The following is a 23,955-nucleotide window of genomic DNA, read 5'->3' as shown; positions in this document are numbered from 1 at the left end:
GAGGAAGAAAGGAAGAAAGAGAAAGAAAGCAAAAAAGAAAGAGAGAAAGAAAGCAAAAAAGAAAGAGAGAAAGAAAGAAAGGAAGGAAGAGGTGGAAGTAAAATTAATATGGTAGCAGTAGTAGTAACCACAGCAGTATCACAGTCATTCACTGCAATATGTCTAAACATTCATAAATGTTTTATGCATCCTAAAATGCCATGTACAAGGGATACGGCATCCCACTGAGGTTAATGAATGAATGAGGTGCCCTTGAAGGTTAATTTGCACAAACAAAAGGTCAAGGGACATCTTCAAAACAAAATATTGATTAAAGCAAGTTAAATGTTTTGACTTGAAGGAGACATGAAGGATTAAAAAGCAAAATAAAGCAGTATGGATAAGAAAGGAACAGGAAAGAAAAAACACCACCCCCAGACACAAAGGAAATGGTAGAAAACATATCTGAATCAGCTAGTCATCTGCTAACAAGCTGTAAAGATTTCCAATGACAAGTTGTCACATTAGTTTAGTGAAACTGAAGCAGCACTTATCCCTTTTCCTGTGCTTAATCTCTCAGCGAGCTGCACAGAAACATGCTACCACGTTTAATAGGATTAGTTTAGTTCACTTTCTCCTCTCTGGAGGTTGTACGGTTTTTTGTTGTTGAGGTGTTTTTTATTATTTTATTTTTTAACAATTCTATTTCCATCAATACCAGGTTCTTGAATTAAATTGCCCTCTGCTGAATCACCTAGGCTGCATTCACTGTCCAGGTTAAAGGCATTTTCTTCCAACGGTTTCCTTTTTGAAAGGAGGAGACAGGGCAAAGGGAAGCGAGGAAAGGCTCTAAATTCAGCGATTACACCCATCGGGCACCCAGTTCTCCTCTTTCTCACACACACTGATGATGCTTTATTGATATCAGTAGAGCTAATTTTAATTCATACCAGCGTAAGTTAGAGCAGAATCGGGCCTTTGTGGTTGCAGGCTGTTCTTCTTTTTATGCATGAGTATTTGGACCTTCCCCACCCCTGAAAAAAAAAGGAGAAAAAAGAAAAGAAAAAAGAAAAGAAAAAAAAAAGAAAAAAGAAAACCTGCTATGTATTCGTAGCCCCGTTCCCTCATTTAGTTGGAACAGACACAGCAAGGAAAATGATCAAAGAAAAGGCAGTTTCAACAATATACCCCTGTCACTTTCAATTTTGTTGTCAGACTCCAAAGGGACAGAGGAATCACCCATGGTCATGGGCACACTGCAAAAGTTTTCCTAAGTTTCTTGCATCTGTTTTTTTTTCCCCCCCTTAAAGAAAGAAATGCAAGCACAGAAAGCTGTCAACTTGCAGCAAACCTTTTCTCTTCAGGGGCACCAAAATTTGGAGAAGGAATTTATTTCTGACGGGACAAACCTTGCAGCTGAACCCCCATATCTGGAGGAAATGTAGTATTTTGAAGTTTGTGACACACACCAAGCATTAGGCAGAGGGGCAGAAGAGAACCCACAGACCTGAGCACACCCAGGCTTCGAATCCATCTTTGTGAACATAGATTACTTTTTGTTGGGATCCAAAATGCCCATAACTCAGAAAGTAAACAGTGTCACTACCTTATAATCTATTAATTACCAAGAAAAGGAGCTGGTGGCTACCTTATGATCTATTAGTTACCAGGAAAAGGACCCGGGACTTCTAGAGTTCGAAGACAGACTGGAATCTACGACAGTTCACTAGCGGGGACCACACTTCCAGTCGGTCAGGAGACTGGGCCACCCACAGCCCTGCCACTGCCCAAGCCCCCCGGGCCTGGAGAAGGCACCGTGGACGACTGCGCTCGCTACAAATCCTGACCATGAGGAGCTGGCATGGGGGTCCCCTGGGCCCCTTCTGAGGGATTAAATTCTGGAGGAGGAAGAAGAGCTTTTCTTCCACCTCTAAAATCTGGGTGACGCATGGGGGATTACTTTTGCCGCTGAGCTTTGAAACATCAACTTGCATTCCTTAAGAGGCTGGGAATCCTCCAGGATTAGAAGAGAGAAAGGGTCTGGAGCATCCAGTGCCCAAGACGGCGGGCTGTGCGAGCATTCACGCCAGTCTGGCTTACTGGTGTGGCAGGTCGTAGGGCTGGTATGTTTAGACTTGAAAAAGTTGCAGGACACGGGGCTGGTAGGTAACCTGCAAGCAGCTACAGAAACGAGGCAGTGGGGCCGGATGGTAGGTGGAAGCCTGTGCAACATGGTCCCCATAGCTGGGGCCAGGCTGGCTGCCACTGCTCTGCCGTGTGACCTTGGGGACATCGCTTCACTCCCAGTGCCCCAGTTTCTCTTTGGGGTAAATCAACAGTGGTTGAAGTTAAGTCGAGCCCCAGTGGTGACGAGCTCAGTGTCAGAGGCAGCTCTTTATTTATTTATTAGTGTTTGCACGATTCGGCTTCACCTCTACGTGTATCCCGGTGTCCTTTAAAGGAAAAAAAAAAAAGGAAAGAATTCAAGCGAGTCATTCACCCGCCAAATTTAGCCTATCTCCCCCTGCGTCCAGACACACTTCTGCACCCTTGTACCGCAGCCCCTGCAGCGCTTACAGCTACAACGGGAGGCTGGACGTGTCGCCCCGGCGAGCCGAGCCCCGCAAGAACAAGCAGGGGGCCAGCCGTCCCGCCGAGGCCGGCCGTGCCCCCTCTCCGCGCCCGCAGAGCGCAGCGCGGGCCGCCGCCGGGGCCGCTCGCCGTCGGGCCGCCCCAGCCCCGCCGCTCCCCGGCGGCGGAGGGCCGGCGCCCCTATTTCGGAAGGTGTCACGTTAAAACAATTGACGGCGAAACCGTCCCGCCGGGCAGAGGCTCCCGCGGGCCGGCAGGTCGCGACGGGCACCGGGCACCGCTGCGGGGCCGCCCGGCTCCTGGGCTGGGGGACGACCGCGGTAGCAGCGGAGCGTACCCGGGGATGCGCGGTCACCCACGGCGCTCAGGCGGCCGACGCCGGCCCCGGGACGGGCCTCGGGCCAACGCACGGCTCGGCTCGGCTCGCGAGGCCGGCCGGCCAGGAGCGGGGCTCTCCCACTGCCGCGGGGGCCGGGGCGGGCGGCGGTTAAAGCAGCCCCGCGGCCCCCTCGCCCCGCGCCGGGCCGGGGCTACGGCCGCCCGCTGCGCCCCGACGTGCCGGAAAGGCTTCGGCTCCGCCACCGGTGCCGGGCTCTAGGGCGGGTGTTTACCGGCTGTATCTCCTCGCGTCCCGCCGGCCGGGGCAGCGGCAAGGGGGATTTATTTTTATTTCTTTTTTTTTTTTTTTTTTTAACTCGGGAGCAGCTTCCCGGCGGCAGCTCCGGCAGCGCGACGGGGCCGCTTCGGCCGGTCCCGAGGCACGTCTTGGCGACCCGCGGCGGGTGGTTTGTCACATCACCCCACCCACCCGCGCTAGCGATCCCGCTCCCCGCCGCGGAGGCAGCGCGGAGCCGCCAACCGCCCCGACGCGGCGGCCGGCCCGGCCCCGCCGGCGGGCAGCGGGGAAAAGACCCCCTGCCGGGGGCCACGCGTTTCGCCCCCGCGGGCAGGGCAGGCCCCCGGGGGGCGGGTTTGCTGCCCGCGCCGGCTCCCAAACTTCGGCCGCGGAGGGTAGAACCCCGCAGCGCGCCCCGCCGAGGGGCTGCCGCGCCCGGCCAGCCCCGCGGGAGGCGGCGGGGGCCGTCCGCACCCACGCGTGGGGCCGGGCGCCGCGGCTCCCCTCTAGCGAGAACAGATCCTGAAGGGGGAAGGGGGAAGGGGGGGCAGTGAAGCGAGCGGCTCCCCGCGCCGAGAGCGGCAGGGCGGGCGGGGGGCGAGGCGCGGCCCGGCCCCTCGCCGCCGGCGCGGAGCTGCGGCGCAAGTTTTGGCAGGGGCCGCCCGCGCCAGCCCTGCCCGCCCTCGCCCGGTCCGGGCTCTCCCCTCTCCCGCCGGGCCGGCCGCCCCGGACGGCAGCCCCGAGGGGCGGGCGCGGACGGCCCCGGCGAGGCAGCGCCGTCCTTACCTGCCGCCGTCCGTCCCTCCGCAGGGCGTTATTCCCGCTCCTCAATTTATTCCCCCGCCGCCCGCACGCCTAAGGCTGTTTTCCTACGGGAAGCCTCGCCTCTCCGCCGGCGGCGGCCGGGCGACCCTCCGCGGCCACGGGGGCGGGGGTGCGGGCGCTCCCTGCCCCACGCCGCGGAAACCCGCGCTCACGGCGGGACAGAGCGCGGCCGGCAGGCTTTGGACCGGACTGCAGCCCGCACCGGCTGGGAAGATCCTCCTTTGGTGTGTGCGTCCCCCCCGCCAACAAAATTTTCTTTTTTTTTTCCCCGAAGTTTTCCCGCCGGGGCCGGCCGGGAGCGGGCTGTGCCCAGCTGGGGATGGGTTTAAGTTGCCCCAAACTTGGGGCGCGCCGCTCGGGGGGCCGGGGCCGGCGCTGCCCGCAGCGAACACGCGGGTGTCGGCCCCGCCGGTTGCTCCCCGCGCCGCAACCTGATGCTCGCTTTCGTGCTTGGTTTCTGCCTCGCGCGTGGAAAGTGACCCGCGCGGCGGCTCCGGCTCGCAGCCCCGCGATGCGCGGCAGAGCCGCTGCCCCGGCGGCCGCGGCCCCGTTCCTCTGAAAAGTTCGTGAGCCGCGTGGGGGGCAGCGCCCGCGAGCGGGGTTTTGCTTCGCCGCCCCGATGCTTAACGCGTGGAAGCGGCGCACCCCGGGGCTGCCCCGCCACTCCTGCGCGGGAGCCTTCCCGCGTGGAAAACTTTCCCGCGTGGGGCGCATCCCCCGCCCCCGCGGGGATGACTTTCCTAAAGTTTCTCTTCCTCCCCCCCCACTCCCCCAACGCGGCGGGGGGGGCTTTTGTCCGCCCCTCGCCCGTGCCCGGCGGAGGCGCGGGGGTGGGGGGTGGGGGGGGCGCCCCGTCGGGCCGCGGCAGCCGGCGCTCCCTCCCCCGTGCCCGTCCGTCCGTCCCCCCACGCAGGTGCGCGGCCGCCGCCACCTTCCCGCGGGGGCGGGGCGGCCCCTCCCCCCCGCGCCCCCCCCCCCGCCCTCCCCTCTCCTCTCTCCCCGCTCCTGCCAAGTTCTCCCCGTCCCCCCCGTCCGTCCCAAGGAGCCTCCCGATTGGGCGCCGGGCCGGGCTCACGTCACTCCGAGCGTGACGTCTAGTCTTCCTGTTTCCTTCAGCTGTGTCTTAAAGTAAATCTTGTGGCGGTGCGGAGCGCTCGCTCGGCTCGGCCAGCCCAGCCCAGCCCAGCCCTGCCCCGCGCCCCGCCGCCCGCCCGCGCGCCGCCCGCCACGCGCCGCGCCGCTCCGCTCCGCGCCACTCCGCCCCCGCGCCGCTCCGCGCCGCTCCGCGGCCGCTGCCCGCCCGCCCGCCCGCACTCGCCCTCCCTCGCCCGATTATCATATTCATCAGCGGCGGGGCTCGCCGGCTGCGCGCGCGCGCGCGCGCGTGTCCGTGTGTCCGTGTGTGCGTGTGCGGGGCGCGTGCGGGCTGTGTGCGCGTGTGTGCGTGTGTGTGTGTGTGCGTGCATGTGCGTGTGCGTGTCTCCCTTTCTCTCTTTCCACCGGCAAAAAAGAGCGAGGCTCAGTTTCGTCGCCTTTGCACGGAGTAAGTACCCGCTCCCTCTCCGCGCCCCCTCCGTCCCTCCCTGCTTTCCCGGCCTTTTCGGGTCTTCTTTTTTTTTTTTTTTTTTTTTTTTTTAAAAAAAATCGCACTTGCTTGGGCTGCTTTAAATGGTCCGGGGAGGGGGCGGGGGCGGGGAATGAAATCCCCAGCAAAATACTGATCACCGTTGTCAAACCTGTGCTTCTTTTTCCAGGGGGCAAAATTGCAATGACTTTATTAGCTGAGTAGTTTTAATTGCCCGGTAGATAAAGCGGTCGGGATTTGTAAGCGCCGAGCCCGATGGAGCGCTCACCGGAGCCTGCCCAGGGCTGAAGAGTAAGTGACCTGCTCGTTGTTAGGTGATCCTCCCCCCTTCCCCTTCGCGCTCTCGCTGCCACCTTTTGTGGACTGGGCTTGCTTTTCTTCCGTGGGCCGGAGGGCAGTTTTGCGGGGACGGAACAGGCGGCGAGTATTTGCCTTCTTTTTTGTTGTTCCGAGCTTCCTCCTCCCCCCGTCCCCGCCGAAGTTCCCCATCCCCTGCTTTAAACTCCTGCTCCGGTCCTCCGAGCCTCCTCTTTGTCTTGTTTATTCTAGCTCCTTTCTTTTTGTCTCTTCCAATTTGCTTGTCATTTGCATGTCGCTAGTTCTCCTTTTTAACCCCAACCGGGAAGGGCAGGGACTTTTTCTTCTTATTCTTCTTATCCTTGCAATTACTTTTGTCGTTTCCAAGGGTGGGACGAGCTGCGAATTGTGGAAATGTATAGAAAACGGGATTTGAGTGGTAGGTAGAGAGCACATGAGAAGAGATCAAATGCGAGGCGCGGGATAAGAGCCTTGATCTGGGAGAAGATTAGGATTATTGGTACTTTCTGTTTGTTTGCTGGTTGTTTGTTTTTTCTCCGGGGGGGGGATTTAATTTTTTCTCAGCCCTTGATGGAGGTCTTTCTTGGCTTTTTTGATTTTCTCTTTATCGGCTGAGTGACCCGGAGCACTTTGCCATGTGTTTAAACGGAGTTAAAGCGCAGGAGGGAAGGGCGCCGGGGGCGGGATGGGGGGGGGGGGGCGTGGGGCCTGCGCGGAGGGGGCGCGCGGGGCTGTGTTCGGGGCGAGCGGCCCGGGATGGGGCGGGGGGCGGGGGGGGGCACGGAAAATGCGGGGTCCGACGGGAGCAGGCGGCCCGACGGGCAGCCGGGGCACGGCTCCCCGGCACCGGGCGCTCCGCGGGGCCGCCCTGGGGTCCGCGCGTGTCTGCGGGGAGGGGGGCGGAAAGTTGCGCGTATCCCCCGCGGTCGCCCCGCAGCGGCCCGGCGGGGCGGGGCGGGGCCGCTGGGGGCGCGGGCAGGTGCGCGGGGCGCGGGCAGGTGCGCGGGCAGGTGCGCGCAGGGGCGGGCGGGCGCCGGGCGGGGCGGCTGCGGAGCGGGACGCGGGACGCGGGGCGGGGGGGGCCGGCCGCCGGCTCCCCGTGCCGCCGGGACGGGTGGCGGTGGCGGAGGGAGCCGGGGTGGCGGGGTCAGCCCTGGGAAACGAGGCGATAACCGGGGCGGGGGGCGGGGGGGGGGATCCGCGGCCGCTCTGAAGGCGCGGCCGCGGCGGGACGGAGCTCTCGGCGGGGTCGGTGTCACCTGCGTGTGCCCCGTCTGCGGAAATAACGGATACGGAGGATATTAACTTAATATCTTTGACAAAGTAGGAGATGTCAGTCACGGCTGGCAGGGGAAACGGCTGCGGACTAGAGGTGCCCTTGAACGTCGGGCAAAAGTTGCCAGGGGGAGGATTTGGAAACCCGCTAGTTTCGCACGGGTCCCGAGTGGTCGCGGCGAACGGCGCGGTGATTCTGGCTGCGCGGCGAGCGTCACCCCAAAACCCTCATCCGGGTCTGGGGACGGGCAGGGGGCACGCGGAAGCGCATCCGCTCATCCAGGGCCGTTGCTCGGTGGCGGAAAGGTCCGGCGTTGTCTAACGCAGGGTGCAGAAACGCGGCCGTGTCACCGCGAGGTGTAAAAGCCCAGATTATTTGTCACTTCCATCGTCTGTAGAGGTTTGGCAGCGCGCAGGATGAATTATGCGGAGGCAGTTTCCTCACCCGTAGATTTGCATGTGGCACATACCCTTTACGTCTTCCTTCTCGCAGTTTTTCTGTGAGTTGCCATCAATCACGTAAAGTTTACGACCGCTGCAGCTCATTTTGCATTTATTTTATCTGCTTTTTGTCCAGAGCTTACCTTTAGCAGCAATATCGCATACTGTGAAATGTTTATTAATACTCAAGGGTAGGCAGAGTATCAACATTTCATGAGTTGATATGCTGTAAAAAGTACAATGGATATACTTTTTGCTAACAGCTCCCTATTAAATTATTCTGTAAAGTATCTTACATTCGCTGAACGGCGCTGTCAGCATATACTGTTAACTTTCCTGCCAGCTGACCTCTGAGGCCTCTCAGTTTATATGACTTGTCTTTTTTACGATCGGTTGATAAATTAAGATCGTCGTAAGAATGGACACATTTTGAAATTGGAGTTTAATTTTATTCAGGGCAGAACTGTAAATACTGCAATTTGTACTCTCCAAATAATGATATATTCTGTCTCAAAGTGCAGCCTAACTGCTAGATTAACTAATTCAAGAATTGTGATTTAACGGCATCGTGTAGCATGGAAAAAAAATAGCTTGGAAAACTTGGGCTGAGTTCATAGTAGGAATCTTGCGACCGTTTCAGTCTTGTCTCTGCACAGAGACCATGTGAGTTATTTTCTTCACGATCAATGAAATAACAAGGACCAAACGGGCTTGAGAAGGGGAAAATGTTTTCAATTTTCTACCTTGAGCAGCTTGATTTCTTTTTCTCATTCAAAGAATCCGTTTCCTCAAGCAGTGCCGAGCGCGGCTACATGATGGAGGGCCCTGCATCTCCCCAAAATAAAGGCCTGAACTAATGAGATGCCGAATCCCTCCTGTTAGTGAGCTGTCAATTCTCACTGTAGTCGATGGGCATTGAGGAGGTTTGGCATTCACGGGAATTGCTAAATACCTTGCTGGATTGGGCCCAGGGTATCACCAGGTTCACAAAACGAGGGTGGCTTTTTTATTCAAGGCTAAAGAGCAGGTAGCATAATTTTGAAGCGAGTCAGGCTCTAATTTTTACTCCTTACGGAGAAATCCTAATAAACTAGTTGTTGCTGCACAATTAGTTGCTCATCATTTCTGCCTTGTTTCAAATTCTTTGGTTACATGTCTCAGCTAAGGGAGTTAGATAACCCCTTCTCCCAAGGAAACTTGTGTCAGAGCTGTACAAAAAGGTAGTACTTTCTCATTAGTGGCTGACGTGATTTTAACGCTGAACAGATCTATGGAGAATAAATGTAATCTCTTCTTCGGATTTTAGCTGTGGTTTTGTGCATGAAATGCTGTTGACTGGAATAATTTTCATCCCGCCCTTCCTGGCTGATTCTGGCAAAGCCATACCCCGTGTAGCGCTTTAGAGTGAAAGATCTAAATATTTCTATTAGCAGAAGCATGTTAAATTTCTTGCCTGGTATTGGCATAATGGGCTGACACGAAGCAGGCAGACGCTGGACCAAAGAAAGTAGTCGGCTTGTGAAAAGATAGGAACAGTTTCAGCTCTACAAACTGATAACTCCTTGAATTCATCCATGAATATTCGTCAAGTTTAGCACTTCGCTGCTGTGTATTTAATGGCTGTTTAGGTTAGGCTAGGGTCCTTCAGAGTGGCTGAGGAGGGTGAGTTTGAATTTACATCTCCTTTGCAGCTCGTAGGTGTATGAATTAATCTAGGAGAAAATGATTGGCATCTTTGTAGATCCAAGATGAGTTAACAAAATTGATTACAGAAATTGATTTATTTGTAACGAGTGCGGTTAAATACCTGACATCGTATTCCTTTCTAAAGACCGTTCTAGCCAAGGGTTTGGTAACAGTAACTCTTGGATACCAAGAAATTAATCTGTTTCCAGTTAAAATGTCAATGCATATCAAACGGATATGAAATAAACCCATGTCTGTAGCTGCTGTGCTGTTGAGAGGTTATTCATAGCTACATTTTAATCATATCTCCTTAACCAAAAGTTTTGAAAGTAAATTTGTAAATAAAATACTGCAAGCTATGTTTATGGATGGACTTAGAAAGTGCTGAGGCCCTTGGTATGTTTTTTAATTACATGGGCATGGAAAATGTTTGGTTTCTGAGAAAGCCGCATCGTGCGAGTTGAGGCTTGAGATGTGGAGGGTAAATTTAACGTAAACTACACTTGGCACGCAAGGAGTATCAAAAGTGACGTGTAAAGCAAATTTAACCTTCACAAATTTAAAACTCTGTAACTCGGAAAGAAGTGGTGCTTCTGAAGGTTTCTACATAGATCTTGACAACCTAAGCTATCTTTCTAATTAGATATTTCTGGATAGCTGTATAGAGACATTAGGTGTATGAAGCAGAGTTTTGAGACAATGCGCAGCCAAAGTACTGGTACTGCGTAAAGGACACGAACTTCCTAATTTTTTTTTTTTTTTCTCCCAAGAGTTCCTTATGTATTCAGTTCTAATCTAACCGGTCTCGAAGTCTGCCTGTCGTGGCTGGGATTCTGCATCCCGCTGTACGTGCCATTCCACTTCCCTTGAGGTGTGAATTGGTTTTGGTCCTCCGAGACCGAAATATTAACTGGCCATTCAATACCCGTTCTGTTTTGTCAGGCTACAGTAGAACTATTTCTCATATTTAAGCCGAAAGGCACGTAAGCCTTAAAGCTGGCAGTCTGTAGGCTCAGGATAACACCAGGGCAAATGGGAGACGTTGCTTAATACCCAGGTTAAGTGTATGATAACTCTGATGCTTTCAGCTCGCAGCGAGGGAAGGAGGGGGCATTGCTCCGGAGCACCTCCTGCCGCATGTTTGCAGTGGCAGGAGTGGGCTGGCGAGCAGCTGCTGGTACAGGGGCTCGGGGCTCGGGAAATGGACACTGGGGAGGAAGGATGAGTGGCAATGACCTTCCAACCTGGCGCAGGACAGCCTATTTCCTGAGCTGCTGACTCAAGGGTACAGCAAGCCCTCCCCATGCGTGTCCTTGGTTGGGATTGGGCAAGAGAGAGGGAAACAGTGGTCACGCACCTCAAATTTGCTGGGAAACGTGCAAAACTTGAAACCTGACATGAGGTTTTTGGTGTGAGTCTGGGAACTTATTGCTGGATCTCAATCAAGCATAACTTGACTACAGAAAAGGAAGGAAAAGCGTGAAGGTTTTCGGTGTTGGTGGGGTGGTTTTTTTCCTATTGGCAAGTATTATCTTTATGGAGAATGCCTTTAGAATATCTTACATGCAGTAAGCAAGAGCTCTTTCGGTCATCTTGCGACTAGTTTATATCGCTTTCAAATGCACACCACTAGACTGAAAGGTCAACCTTGACCCTGGTTTATTCTGTGCCAGTATCACCTGCTTAAAAACTCCGGTGGTGGTCGCCCCTTTCCACCCCCTGAGGACTTGGCCGTTTATTTACAAACCCAATCCTTCTGAAATCCCAACTCCTCAGATATTTTTTAGATGAAGACCTAATTGTAAGAGCCTGATTCTGCCCTCTGAAAAACTCCATTTGCATTCATGGAGAGAAAGCAGGAGACGGTCTTTTACAACACGCACTGCCAAGCAGGGCCTGATCCTACCACTTGCACGTAACAGGATTTTGGTATCCCTGGACTCCAGGGGAGTTGCTTGCAGGGTGGGATGCTGCCTGGTGTGCAGGTGGTAGAATTGGGCCCCTGCAAGAGAACTCCTGTTATCTTATTATTATCGTGAGGTAGCCAAACTTCATTTGCTTAATGTGCCTTTTGATAAGGAATAATCTGTGAAGACAGTGACCTGATAACAGTGTGAGGCTCTGGATTTCCCATCTGAATTCATGACACTTTTTTTATTATTATTTTTATCATTCTTTGCTTTCCTGTATGCAAGGAGCCAGTAATGTAAACAAACATCACGTACCTAGCATAACTGTCTCTGACACGAAATCTCTGAAAATTCTTTTAGTACATCCAGAATACGTGGGCAAAGGCTGCAGAAGAAACATGATGTTTCTAAGTATTAAAAGCTTTTTTTTTTCATCCTGGTTGCAAACTAAGCATTGACTACTGTCTTGATTTTACAGATTATTTCATGCTGAAATTATGCCTATTTGCATGGATAGTCATTCTTTAAAACTAGCCACAGATGCAGTCCTAGGGAGCACGTAGATGTTTTTACAGGTGAACCGAAAGAGATGGGAGCAATTCCAAAAAGTCTGCATGCTGCCTTTGGCAATATACCCTGTTATTGTGAAGATTGTGCTCTGTTAAGCAAATGTAAAGTTTAATATTAGATAAGCGTCGCATGAAAAATATTTTAATTTTCCTCAGTGTTAAATTTTAAGAAACAGGAAAGAGTGTCTAGTGCTTTATGTGCAATGTGAGTTTAGCATCGCTAGTTAATAAGTCACAAATTATGTCAAGAGCCTTTTACAAAATGCAAGGAAGTGTGTTATCTTTTTATGCTGTGTTCCTGGGAAACAATGAGAGTTCATATAAAGAGAAGGTATCTTCCTTTCTCACGCAGCTGATTGATGTTATTTCTTTCATCTTTCCATATTTTTTCTCATCCTTTCTGCATGTCACAGGAAGTAAGATTCTGTGTATTCAAAATGTTACGTGTAAGAAGGGCTTCACTGGCCATTTGAGATACTGTTCTTGGGGATTTTTCTAAAGCAGAGAGATGTGACACTGAACATGCCTCTTTTCTGCTATGCAAAAAATTTAACATCAGGTATTTCAGTGTACGAAATACAGAATCTTCAGCCTTTAGTAGCAGGGCTTGCTTGGAGAATGTAAGTTAAGAAAAGGGAAGGAATGTGTGGGGAAATCAAAACACTGTTGTGGCTAGTCACTCGTACATACGAGGCTGTGTTAACGAACTACATTTTGGCCTTTATTTGATCACATCTCTGTAAATATTATAAGCCCGACCATAAAATATTTTAATGCATTTTTGCTTTGCTGAATAAATGTTCCCTAATGATTTAAGAGAGGGTTTTTTTCCCCCAGTGTAAGCCTAAATGCATCTATGATTTCTTTGCCTTTCACATACATACATACTATCCTACCTACAATTAAGTGAAAGTTGTTGTTTTGACCTTCGAATGTTTATTTACCAGTTTTATCTCTCTTTAAAAAGCAAAACTACAATTATGGTTTTTACATTGCAACTGAATTTTTTTAATCCAAATTTTATACAATTTCTTGTTTTAACAATAAATCTTAAATAAGGAGTACTTTCATCTTCTTTTGTAACATGTATCTCAATGCCCTAAATTTAATCAATTGGTTGTCAGAGGCTGTGTTCTTCTAATCTACTCTTTCTTCTGAAGATAAACAGTATCATTTTAGGCATTTGTGCAAGAGAATCATATTACTGGTGCTTAAGCAGTTTTTGCTTTTTTAAATCTTAATCCATCTTAAACCAGTGGAGCAGAAATATTTAAAAATGTTTCATTTCAAGCAGAGTGCATAATAAATTGCAATAATTGTAATGTGCCATAAATCCCAGAGCCTATGCATTTTGCATTTTATTCAGGATTGAGGTCAGGAAATTTGGAGAAATTTAAAGAAAATGATTCATCAGTCCTTTTGTTCTGTTGGCCAGGGTCCCAGGATTCTTGAGCTGAGCCCAGCTGACAAGCTTTTGAAGATGGCACAATAACAGTCCAGTGATGCCTGACCATGACAGCACAGCCCTCTTAAGCAGGCAAACCAAGAGAAGAAGAGTTGACATTGGAGTGAAAAGGACGGTAGGGACAGCATCTGCATTTTTTGCAAAGGCAAGAGCAACGTTTTTTAGTGCCATGAATCCCCAAGGTTCAGAGCAGGATGTCGAGTATTCAGTGGTGCAGCATGCAGATGGGGAAAAGTCAAATGTACTCCGCAAGCTGCTGAAGAGGGCGAACTCATATGAAGATGCCATGATGCCTTTTCCAGGAGCAACCATAATTTCCCAGCTGTTGAAAAATAACATGAACAAAAATGGTGGCACGGAGCCCAGTTTCCAAGCCAGCGGTCTCTCTAGTACAGGCTCAGAAGTACATCAGGAGGATGTATGCAGCAACTCTTCAAGAGACAGCCCCCAAGAGTGTCTTTCCCCTTTTGGCAGGCCGACTATGAGCCAGTTTGATGTGGATCGGTTATGCGACGAGCACCTGAGAGCTAAACGCGCCCGGGTTGAGAATATAATTCGGGGTATGAGCCATTCCCCCAGCGTGGCATTAAGGGGCAATGAAAACGAAAGAGAAATAGCTCCGCAGTCTGTGAGTCCCCGAGAAAGTTACAGAGAAAACAAACGCAAGCAAAAGCTGCCGCAACAGCAGCAGCAGAGTTTCCAGCAGCTGGTTTCAGCGAGGAAAGAGCAGAAGCGAGAGGAGCGCAGACAGCTGAAGCAGCAGCTGGAGGACATGCAGAAGCAGCTGCGCCAGCTGCAGGAGAAGTTCTACCAGATCTACGACAGCACCGACTCCGAAAATGATGAAGATGGCAACCTGTCTGAAGACAGCATGCGCTCTGAAACCATGGACGCGAGGGCCGGTGACTCCGTCGGCAGGTCGGACAACGAGATGTGCGAGCTGGACCCGGGGCAGTTCATCGACCGGGCGCGGGCCCTCATCCGGGAGCAGGAGATCGCGGAGAACAAGCCCAAAAGAGAAGGTCCCAAGGAGAAGGAGCAAGGGCCGAACGCCTTCCACCCCGAAGGCAAACACTTGGCCGAGACGCTGAAGCAGGAGCTCAACACCGCCATGTCGCAAGTTGTGGACACGGTGGTCAAGGTCTTCTCGTCCAAGCCCTCCCGCCAGCTTCCTCAGGTCTTCCCGCCTCTCCAGATCCCGCAGGCGAGGTTCGCTGTCAACGGGGAGAACCACAACTTCCACACGGCCAACCAGCGCCTGCAGTGCTTTGGGGACGTCATCATTCCCAACCCCCTCGACACCTTCGGCAGCGTCCCCATGCCCGGCGCCACCGACCAAACTGAGGCGCTGCCCCTCGTCGTCCGCAAAAACTCCTCCGACCAATCCGCCTCGGCCCCGCCGGCCGGCGGCCACCACGCCTCCCTGCACCAGTCCCCGCTCTCGGCCACCGCCGGCTTCTCCACCTCCTCCTTCCGCCACCCCTTTCCGCTGCCCCTCATGGCCTACCCCTTCCAGAGCCCCCTGGGTGCCCCATCGGCCTCCTTCCCGGGGAAAGACCGCGCCTCCCCCGAATCCCTCGACCTGACCCGGGAGACCACCAGCCTGAGGACCAAGATGTCGTCGCACCACATGAACCACCACCCCTGCTCGCCGGCCCACCCCCCCAGCGCCGCCGAGGGCCTCTCCTTGTCCCTCATAAAGTCCGAGTGCGGCGACCTGCAAGACATGTCCGAAATCTCGCCCTATTCAGGAAGTGCAATATCCTTTTCGAAAGACGAGCGAGTAGCCGGCGGTGGCCGGTGGGGAGGACGAGGGGCCACGCTCGTGCCCCGGGCCTTCCCCTGGGCGCTGGGGAGCGGGGCGCTGGCGGGGGAGCAGGTGGGGGGCTTGGCGAGGCCAAATAAAATGCCGGGTGTTGACTCACGGCCCTCCTTCAGCAACCGTGTTCACGGAAAAAAGCCACCGGCCCTCCCCGAGCCTTTTAGACCGTCCCGTGGGGTCGGAAAGCGAGCCGAGCCCACGACTTGGGTGCCAGCGGGTTTCCCCGGGCTGGCAGGTGCGTCCCCAGGCGGGGAGGTGATCGAGGGGGCATCGCCCTCGGACGAAAACCATTCGAGCCACAGCCGCCTCCTTTCCCTCCCCTGCCAGGTCGACGCGCGCCCCGTGTTAATGGTGTCGTGGCTGGGGTTCGCAGCGAGCCACAGTCCGGTCATTCGTGAGCCTTCAGCTCTCAAGTGCATAAGGGAAACGAAGCACAAAAGACACAGGTACTGATATATTCAGGCTGCATCAAGTTCTTTCCCCCACCCAGAGGTCTGTTCCTCAGCCCTTGTGCAGCTGCCTGCTATGCATGATTAACCTCTGTTCAGCCATACACAGAAATCTTTTGTCCTAACATACACAAAGCAAATTATTTTGGAAAGCTAGAGAGAACAATTAAATATAAAACTTCAGCTGTATTAAATTTACAGGACACTTCCCCTGCTTAAAAACCAGATTATAACAAAATCTCTCATTCTAGCTCAATAGCAGGCTTTAGTTAGGGGAAAAAATCCATCTCTGCCTTTATTTAGGCATATCCAGACATAGTAGTGATATTTTCTTTCTTTTCCTGGAAACTAGTACTAGATTTTATTTTTTTTTTTTTTGCTTTTTTAACAATAACACCTCCCACTCCTTCCATCTTTTCTCCTAATGTGCTTTTTGGTCAAAAGATTTTTCTTCCAAGTACAGTTGTATTAAAAGTGAATAAAATACCATGTCTGCCTGATGCTAAAATTGAGGATTTTGCATGAAGGGTAGAATGACGTTTTTTCCCAGCTCCAGGACCCCAGCAGAAGGCAATAGCACAAGCACAGAGCCTTAGATGCAGCTAATTTCATTCCCAAGTTGATGAAACTAATTGCGACTGAATAACTCTGCCCCTCCCTGAGTGATGGTAGCGATGCTGAGGAACTTGTTCCCTCTCCAGGAGTATCATGTGAAGGCAGATGCTCGAGGCTGTGCCCCATCACTGGGCATCTTCTAGACGATTAATAACTCTGGAGGTTTTAGATTAATTTAGCCACAGTTTCTGTAGACATGTTAAATCCTCAGGAGGGTGCTGGCAGGGCTCGAGACCCGCTGGTTACCTGGACTTCCCATCAAGTCTTTGATCTAACTTAGGTGAAGCCTGAGTCAAGAATTGCTGCTGCTGTATGAGTAGTCCCATTTCCACAGGGGGAAGTGATCCCGGTTTGAAAACACCTTCCTTAGCTGTTGGTGGTTTTGAGAGCCAGCTGGTAGTGGACACGATGTTTGAGGGACGTCTTTCCCAAAAGAGGATCTCTCTGCTGCATTGGTAGCACGGAAGTCTTCTCCTTGCCATATAAACTGTATGGCAACACAGAGGAGTCAGTCTAAAGGCAGCATCACTCACAGTTACCACCAGTTACTTTTGGAGTTCCAAACTGAAAATCTCTCCTGTGTATTGAAATGCAAGCTGCGATGCTCGGAAAGCAGTCCCGAGGTCAACAGGAGTGGCAGCCAAGGGCAAGACTCAGGCCAGGGCAATTAAGTAATTTCTACCAAACAGTACAGTGGCATACTAATTGTTTTTGTGTAAATGTAGATCTCCCATCCTGGGAGAGGAGTGAGCAGAGGTGAAAAATGCCAAGCGTGTGAACCAGGAGGACTTCTAGGGCTGCACTTGATCCTCTCCACCTGTGGAGCATCCCTGCCTGGCCCCTGCCATTTCTTCCCCTTTCTCCTGCTCATTCTCAGTGGCGGTTGCTAATGGAGCTTGTTGCTTCTGCCGAAACAGGGGTGCAAGAGTCCCTGGCCATGCTGAGGCTTAGCCAGGGGAAACGCCAAGTGCTAGAGTGATTCCCTTCCTTGCCCTGCTTCTTCCCCGCCATTGTGAAAGCACTCTGGCTTTCCCACCTAGATGCTATTGCAGGCTGCAGTTTGATTTGGGTTTAGGTACAGACCTGTTGGGACAAACAGATTTATTCAGTAGCACTTCTGCTCAACGTGTACCGTGGTATACGGCTCAGCTGTGGGGATGGATGTTTTTTTCTAGCAGTGGCTTGTTTGTCCAGGTAGCTTACAGTTTCCAGGGAAAGGCGCAGTATGGAGGTTGGTTTGTTTGTGGTCGATTCTGTTGTGGTGCTTTTATTTTACATGGTTGAATGTGCACATATAGGGAATATATTTCTTGAGAGAAGCAGATCTTTCTTCCCTGCAGAAAGCAACATCTGTTTTCCTGGACAATACAGCCAGGATGAGAACATAAGACTAGCAGATACAGCCAAGTTCAGGTTTTAGTAGTAAGCTAAAACACTGAACTAGCCTGGCTTTTGGGTTTGGGGGTTTTGTTCTTTTTTTTTTAACCAATGCCTATAAAATGTATCTGATAGTTCTTTGCTGAATTGCAGAAGGAAATGGTTAATGTTTGCGTATGTTGCTAAACAAGATAAGATGCACCTGCAGCATGAATTCCCATCTTGGTCATGAACGCAGTCTGTATCTTTGCAAACTAATCTGTTTAATCAAATATTAAGTTTTATTCAAATTCCAAAAGAAACAGACAGCGAATTGTTTTTCTGCATGGTCTCCCTTTGTCACGCATCCTCTTTGCATCTCAAGAAATATAGCCTTGTTCAGTCCCAAAACATTTGCATAGATCAAAATTGAAGCACAACAGTAGTTTGTGTGCTGTTAAGACATTTGTAAAGGTGAAGAAGTTTAGCGTGCTCTCCCTGGCAGGAGGGCTTTAAAACATTAGTGAAACTTTCTACAATTTTATTTATTTTTAAACAGAATTCCAATCCAACTGGAATGAGTTTCACAGTCCCAATATGTGAAAGCTATAATTAGTGAATTACAACATATTGAAATGAGGAGTTATTACATCTGACTAGAATTAAACTAATTAAACTTAAAAAAAAATGAGCGATTGTACAGCAAGCTGGATAACTCTGTGCTGTTGATAAAACCTGGGCGATGAACAAATACTTTCCAGCCAGCCTGTTCTTTGGAGGGTCCTGAAGATGCTCTGAGATACAGCTATTTGGAGTTTTGCTGATTAAAAGCACCTGAAGTGTAACTTAAGGAGCAGCTTGGCTTTGCTAGTGCAGATTTTTTACCTGATACAGCCTATTCTTTCCTCTTTTCCTTCAGCTCAGTACATGTGTGGGCTAGAAAAGCCTGTTAGAGCATTTGTGGGAGCTCAGGCTGAGAGTAACAGGAGTGAAAGATCATCTCCACTGAAGAATATTTTTGCAAAAGAGGAGTGTTACCTGGGAGGATTGAAATGCAAATGAGTCAAGTGCTGTGCAATGCCACTCCTGTGCTTCTCCAATTAAAACACACAAGAGCGTGTATATGTTTCATTCCCAGTCTTTCACTCCCTATTTCTTAGCGTTTTGCCTTTTTGCTGCTGCTGTGTTAGGTGAGGCTACGCTGTACTATGTAAACGCACAACGCTGAGACTCTCAGGTTGTTTGAACACTGCTTTAGGTTCAGCTGCAGTACACTGTTACTCTGATCTTTTATGTTCCTGAGCAGATGTCTTTCATTAATTTATGGATTTATCATCTTTTCTTTCTCTCCTTTTTTTTCTTTCCTTTTTTTTTTTTTTTTTTTACACCTGGCAGCTGGCTCAAGTTTCAGCAGTTATTGTCTATTTTGCATTACCCATAGAATTGAATGTCATCTGTCTTCACAAAGCTATAGCTAAGAGAATTGAGGCAAGCCACACGAGCTGCTGGGACAGAGCTTGTTTGCGTTCCATTCGGCACCCCTCCTCCCTTTACCTCCTTAATATTTATTTGTGCTCGTTTTCTTTCCTGGCCTTGAATGGGGCTTAGCTCGTGTTCGGTACAGCTGTATGTTTACTGAATCTATTTCATCATGAGTCATTGTGCGTGTGTAAGTATCCTGGAAACAGCTAGTGCTTTCTTGGAAGAACAGTTGCTTTTCAGCCCAAGCACTTAAAAAGGAAATTAAGCAATTGGTCAGTTCAGTTTTTTTCTGAAATAGCAATGGGTTATCTAATTCTTAGCTCTTAAGTCTGTCATTAACTATTTTTTGCTAGATTATTACAGATCATATCTTTTATCACAGTAAAGCGTTAACCTTAGGATCAAGATATACAGATTTGTTGCATATTCGATATCGCTTTAAGGCTGCCAAGTGCTTAAGAACAAGTATAATTTTAATAAAAAATGGATTTCTGGGAATTTGAGTCTCAGAACATCTTTTAATACATGTTTCATTCAATATCAATATCCTCTGGCATTAGAGCAGAAAATATTTAAAAATCCTAAATGCAGAAGGAATCCAAATGCTTAGACAACTGTCTAATATGCTTAAATCCAGCAAATATGAGAGCTTTTTTTTTAAAGTTTAAGTCCATCTTTGAGCTTGCATTGGAAGAGAATATACACCAAACCTGATATTAACATGTTGTCAGCGTCAGAGGAATTGCAAATTAAGGAGACTTAGTGTTTTTTTCTTCTTTTACTTATTGGAGTTCCCCTTTGGACCCCCACTTTCCTGAAAGGATCGCGTAACAAAATGGATTTCTGGCGTAGAAGTTTTGATTTGTCTAAAACTCTTATCACTAAGCAATAGGTGACAGCTTGCTACTATTATTTCACTTACGTATTTTGACAGATGGCACTGCAGAGTGTAATGCTCTTTTAGACTTCTCTATCAGTCTAATGGAGGTAACTGGAGGTTCTTTCAACTCTTCTCTTGGCACAAGAAGTATGTCAGTCATAAATTATCTTCTTTGTAATCATTAAGCATCTAAAACAAAATGCAAGTTCAGCTGAGCCATTTTCCATGTACTTCCAGATAATAAGAGGTTTTTAAACTAATATTGTCGATGCCTTTTTTTTTTAAATGCTACATTTTTCCAATCTAAAAATGAACCTCGTAACTGAAATAAAGGGAGAGGGTTTCAGTAGATTGCATGAATTAAGAGAAAAAAGAATTCTGCTGAAAAAGCCTAGCTAATCATCAGTAGCCTGCTGATAAAAATTAGTCTGGGTTTCCTGTCTTCAGGCCTGGAATGAGATGTTCTGTGCTGACGTGCGCCCGGCCGTAAGGTGGAAGAGGCACCTTGGCTGCAGCACATCTGTCAACTTGGTTGACCTTCCCCCCACCGTAAGGTGTGAACCGAGTGAAATTTTCAACAATTGTGTTTAGGAGAAACAGTCCTTAGAGAAGCTTCTGGGAAGAACCCTTAATTGACCTTGTGGGGGCCACATTGATTTTCTCCACGTGCATCTTCATTTCTGATAAATTATAAAGCCATTAATTTGCTGAGGAAATGGCAGGGCCAGCCTGCGGCACAGATGTGACCAGAGCCGTCCTAGCACGCAGTACACAAAAGAGAGCCAAGAAGCTGGGAGAAAAATCAGCAAGCCGAGATTGTTATGGTTAGCTTCACATTCCCTTGGGAACTCTTTTAGTTGCTTCTGTTTACAGATCTAAAAGGTAATGATGTTTCCAGGATAAATAGGCTGCCTTATAGGGTAAGTGGCCATTTATTGATCTGCTAGCCCACATTTATCGATTGGTTAGCCCCAAATACAGCTTCGTTCTCCGAGGAGTTAACTGTGTAAATCAGGAGGCGACAAGTTTGTGGCGGGGGGATTGAGTGGCAGAGGGGCTCTGCCTGTTGCAAATTTCGCTTTCATTTGCAAGGCAGCCACTGGAGCAAAGCAACAGTGGGATTAGAGTTACTCAAGACGTTAAAATTCATCGACACTAATGAAACAGGTGAAATGTACTGCCTGTATAAAACATTGCTCAAAATCATAAAGCGCCTCTGATTGTCTTACATGCATTAGTTTTATTTTGTGCCAGCGGCACGACACTGAGAGAAAAAGAAACTTTAGCTGTAATTGCTAAAGGAGAGGGAGAAAAAGCTTCTGATAAGTTTTCTGCGGCACATGCTTCGTGCATTTGTTTCCTTAGCAACAAGTGAACATACATATGGTACACAAGCCGTAAACTTGCAAGATTCCTGAGACCCAGCACCCAAACTGATAGGAAAAACAGGGTTTAAGTTACATGGCCTCACATCCATTGTTTAGCTATTTTACAGAAAATTACAGTGCAGCAATTTAAATGTTAATATTTCCTCCTGTAGTCTGGGGAACTGTAGAGTATTTAAGGGAGCACTTTGCTAGCTCTGTACGTTCAGAAACAGCTTTATCAAGAAAAGCATTTTCCTTTACTAATTCAATCCTACATGCAGGAAGGCTTGTCACCGAATCACTTGAAAAAGGCCAAGCTCATGTTCTTTTACACCCGGTACCCAAGTTCCAATATGCTGAAAACCTACTTCTCAGACGTAAAGGTAAGAAAATCTCTTTCCCCGCCTCTCTCCTTACTGCATGCTATATTTGCTCATGAAATGGTATCATGTTCTCATATTAGAGATTAATAATATTTCTGGGTACGAAAAGGTTCCAGTTGACTTTGTTCACTTGTTCTTCTTTTTGAGGTGTACCCTGCTTGTGCCTAGTTGAGGAAAGGTGATTTTTTTAAATTGAAAATAAAAAAATCATTGACATTTTAGAACAAAATAAGAATTATTACACTAAATTAAACAGTTTTCATTATACATATCCTATTAAAAAAGGAGATTTCTGTGGTGGTAGAAATGTACTTCCAAGAACATTTTGGAGCAGTTCTCAAGTGCTCCCTTATTGTTTCATTTCGGTTGGTTTCCTCGTATTTGTGCTTACATAAGCAGAGTGTAGAATCCCTTTCTTTCTGTCAAAAAGAAACAGTACATTGAAATTCTCCATGCAGAAGCTGCTTAAAAACAAAAGTGATGATTGTCTCTTATTTACAACTTAATTTGTTGTTGATGCAGAGTACACTGAGCATAAGGAGGATGAATAAAGTGACAGATTCAGGCCACATTATTCAAATGAGGATATGAAAGCTGTCGACATACAGCTGCATCCTCCCTCATTCTACAGAATATTAGGACCTCCTGATTTTTTTTCTAAAAGTAATTGTTCCTTCACATCAACTTGATTTTGTGTTAATCATCTAAGTTTTTTTTAAAAAAACCCATAGATTGGGTTTTAATGATTATAATGGCATACATGGTGTCATTATCTAAGTAACTTTATAAACATTACATTAGCTTAAATTAGTTTGTTACATTCCCCCCCCCCCCCCCAACAAATTACAGAAATCCTTCTTTTAATCACTTTCGGGTTATGGGGTTTTTCGGTCTTAGTGGAAGATTATCCCACAGGTTTGTGAACTTGGCCCAATTTCTGCTGATCAGTTCTCTTTGGTCAAGTTTCTTGGCAGTTTTTCCCTTTCTTTTTTTCATTTAACGTTGCATGCGCTTGCAGATCTCAGTACGCTCCTGCCCCTCACAGCCGTGCCCTTGGAGGTTCCTCTTATTCAATGCCATGTGCTGAGCGGATTGTGACAACATTTATAAAAAGGAGGGGGGGGGGAAGCAATACAGGCACTTCCTAGGCTAAATGGCCAGTCAAGAATCATTAAACACACAAAAAAAAGCTGCAAATGGCGCAGCGGGCCAAGTGGAGGGTTTGCTCTCAGAGTGGATCCACCTGGAATGGAAAAATCGGAGGGAGCATTTCAGGCGATGCTGCTCCAATGAGCTGCCGCAGGCAGATGTAGTGCTGGCAGCACTGCTCGGGAGGGTCCTGCTCGGGGGCTACCCTGTGCCTTCGCCCCTAGGTGTTCGCACAGCCAGGTACACCAAGCTGGGGATATTCTTTTTCCCTGGCATTGCTGCTTTTTTTCCTCTTTTTAAGAAGAGACTTACTTGCGTGTTTGCATGCACACGGTGACTTTGTCTTCAGACAAAGTTGTGTAATATGCAGAAACTTGCTTTTTTGCCACCTTACATTTATGCAGCACCAGGAGAAACCCAAAAGCGCTTTACAAACCAGCAGTGTGGGATGGGGCCGTTCGCCCAAAAGCAAATGCAGCCATCTCCCTGGGGACACGTGACAGCCACGCGAGGTCAGCAGCACCACAGAACCAGGGCTGTAAATATTAGATACATTCATCTTTTCTTGGGCTTTTCCATACCTTTAAATGCTTCAAAGTGCTTAGCGTGCGTTTGCAGTTTCTCGGGCCAAAGGATGCTCCCCCTTTTGCCCACATGCAGTCCCATTAGCTTCACCGCTCCTACTTACGGAAGCGAAAGGACATAATTTTGCTTAAATGAAGCCAGAACATTCTTGTGGCTTAAGCAGGTGTCCCCTACCAGTACCGATGGGGACTGCTGCTTGCCACTGGAACGCTCTCATCCATGAGCTGAGAACACATATGTAAATAGGTACCCTAATGAGACGTTTCCATGTGCTGCACTGGCCAAATGTTTGGTTCTGAAGATCAACGTTATATTAATAAAAATGTATGCGTAACATGTAATACTTGAAGCAATCGTATTTAATTTCATTACTAATTGCCCTTAAAAATGAAAAGAAACTGTCTTAACATGGTGATTTATTTCAGAAATTTAAACAGGAGAATAGAGCTTGGGAACAATTTCAGTATCAGGGCCAGGCCCTCAGGGAAAGTAGATGGGTATAGCTGTGTTGAAACCAAGGAAGCCATCCTGATATACACCAGTTAAAAATCGGTGCTTTTCTTCCTTCCTCCCCCTGCCCCAAGGTGACAATAATGCCAAAATGCT

The 23,955-nt window shown here is 49.2% G+C and overlaps 1 protein-coding gene across 1 annotated transcript in view; it reads left to right on the top strand.

Moving 5' to 3' along the window:
* The first annotated feature begins 5,276 nt into the window (after positions 1-5,276).
* The window catches only part of PROX1 (prospero homeobox 1), a 49,960-nt gene continuing 31,281 nt past the window's right edge, over positions 5,277-23,955 (top strand). The window contains exons 1-4 of the mRNA XM_069800151.1: positions 5,277-5,555; positions 5,767-5,888; positions 13,232-15,022; positions 21,510-21,615. Of these exons, the coding sequence (XP_069656252.1) occupies positions 13,299-15,022; positions 21,510-21,615 (1,830 nt within the window). The 5' untranslated portion in view covers positions 5,277-5,555; positions 5,767-5,888; positions 13,232-13,298. The remainder of the gene's footprint in view (positions 5,556-5,766; positions 5,889-13,231; positions 15,023-21,509; positions 21,616-23,955) is intronic.

Source organism: Haliaeetus albicilla, chromosome 13 (assembly GCF_947461875.1).
Source record: "Haliaeetus albicilla chromosome 13, bHalAlb1.1, whole genome shotgun sequence".
Lineage (NCBI taxonomy): Eukaryota > Metazoa > Chordata > Aves > Accipitriformes > Accipitridae > Haliaeetus > Haliaeetus albicilla.
The sequence above is the reverse complement of the archived record's forward strand: the minus strand, read 5'-3'. Positions and strand labels throughout refer to the sequence as shown.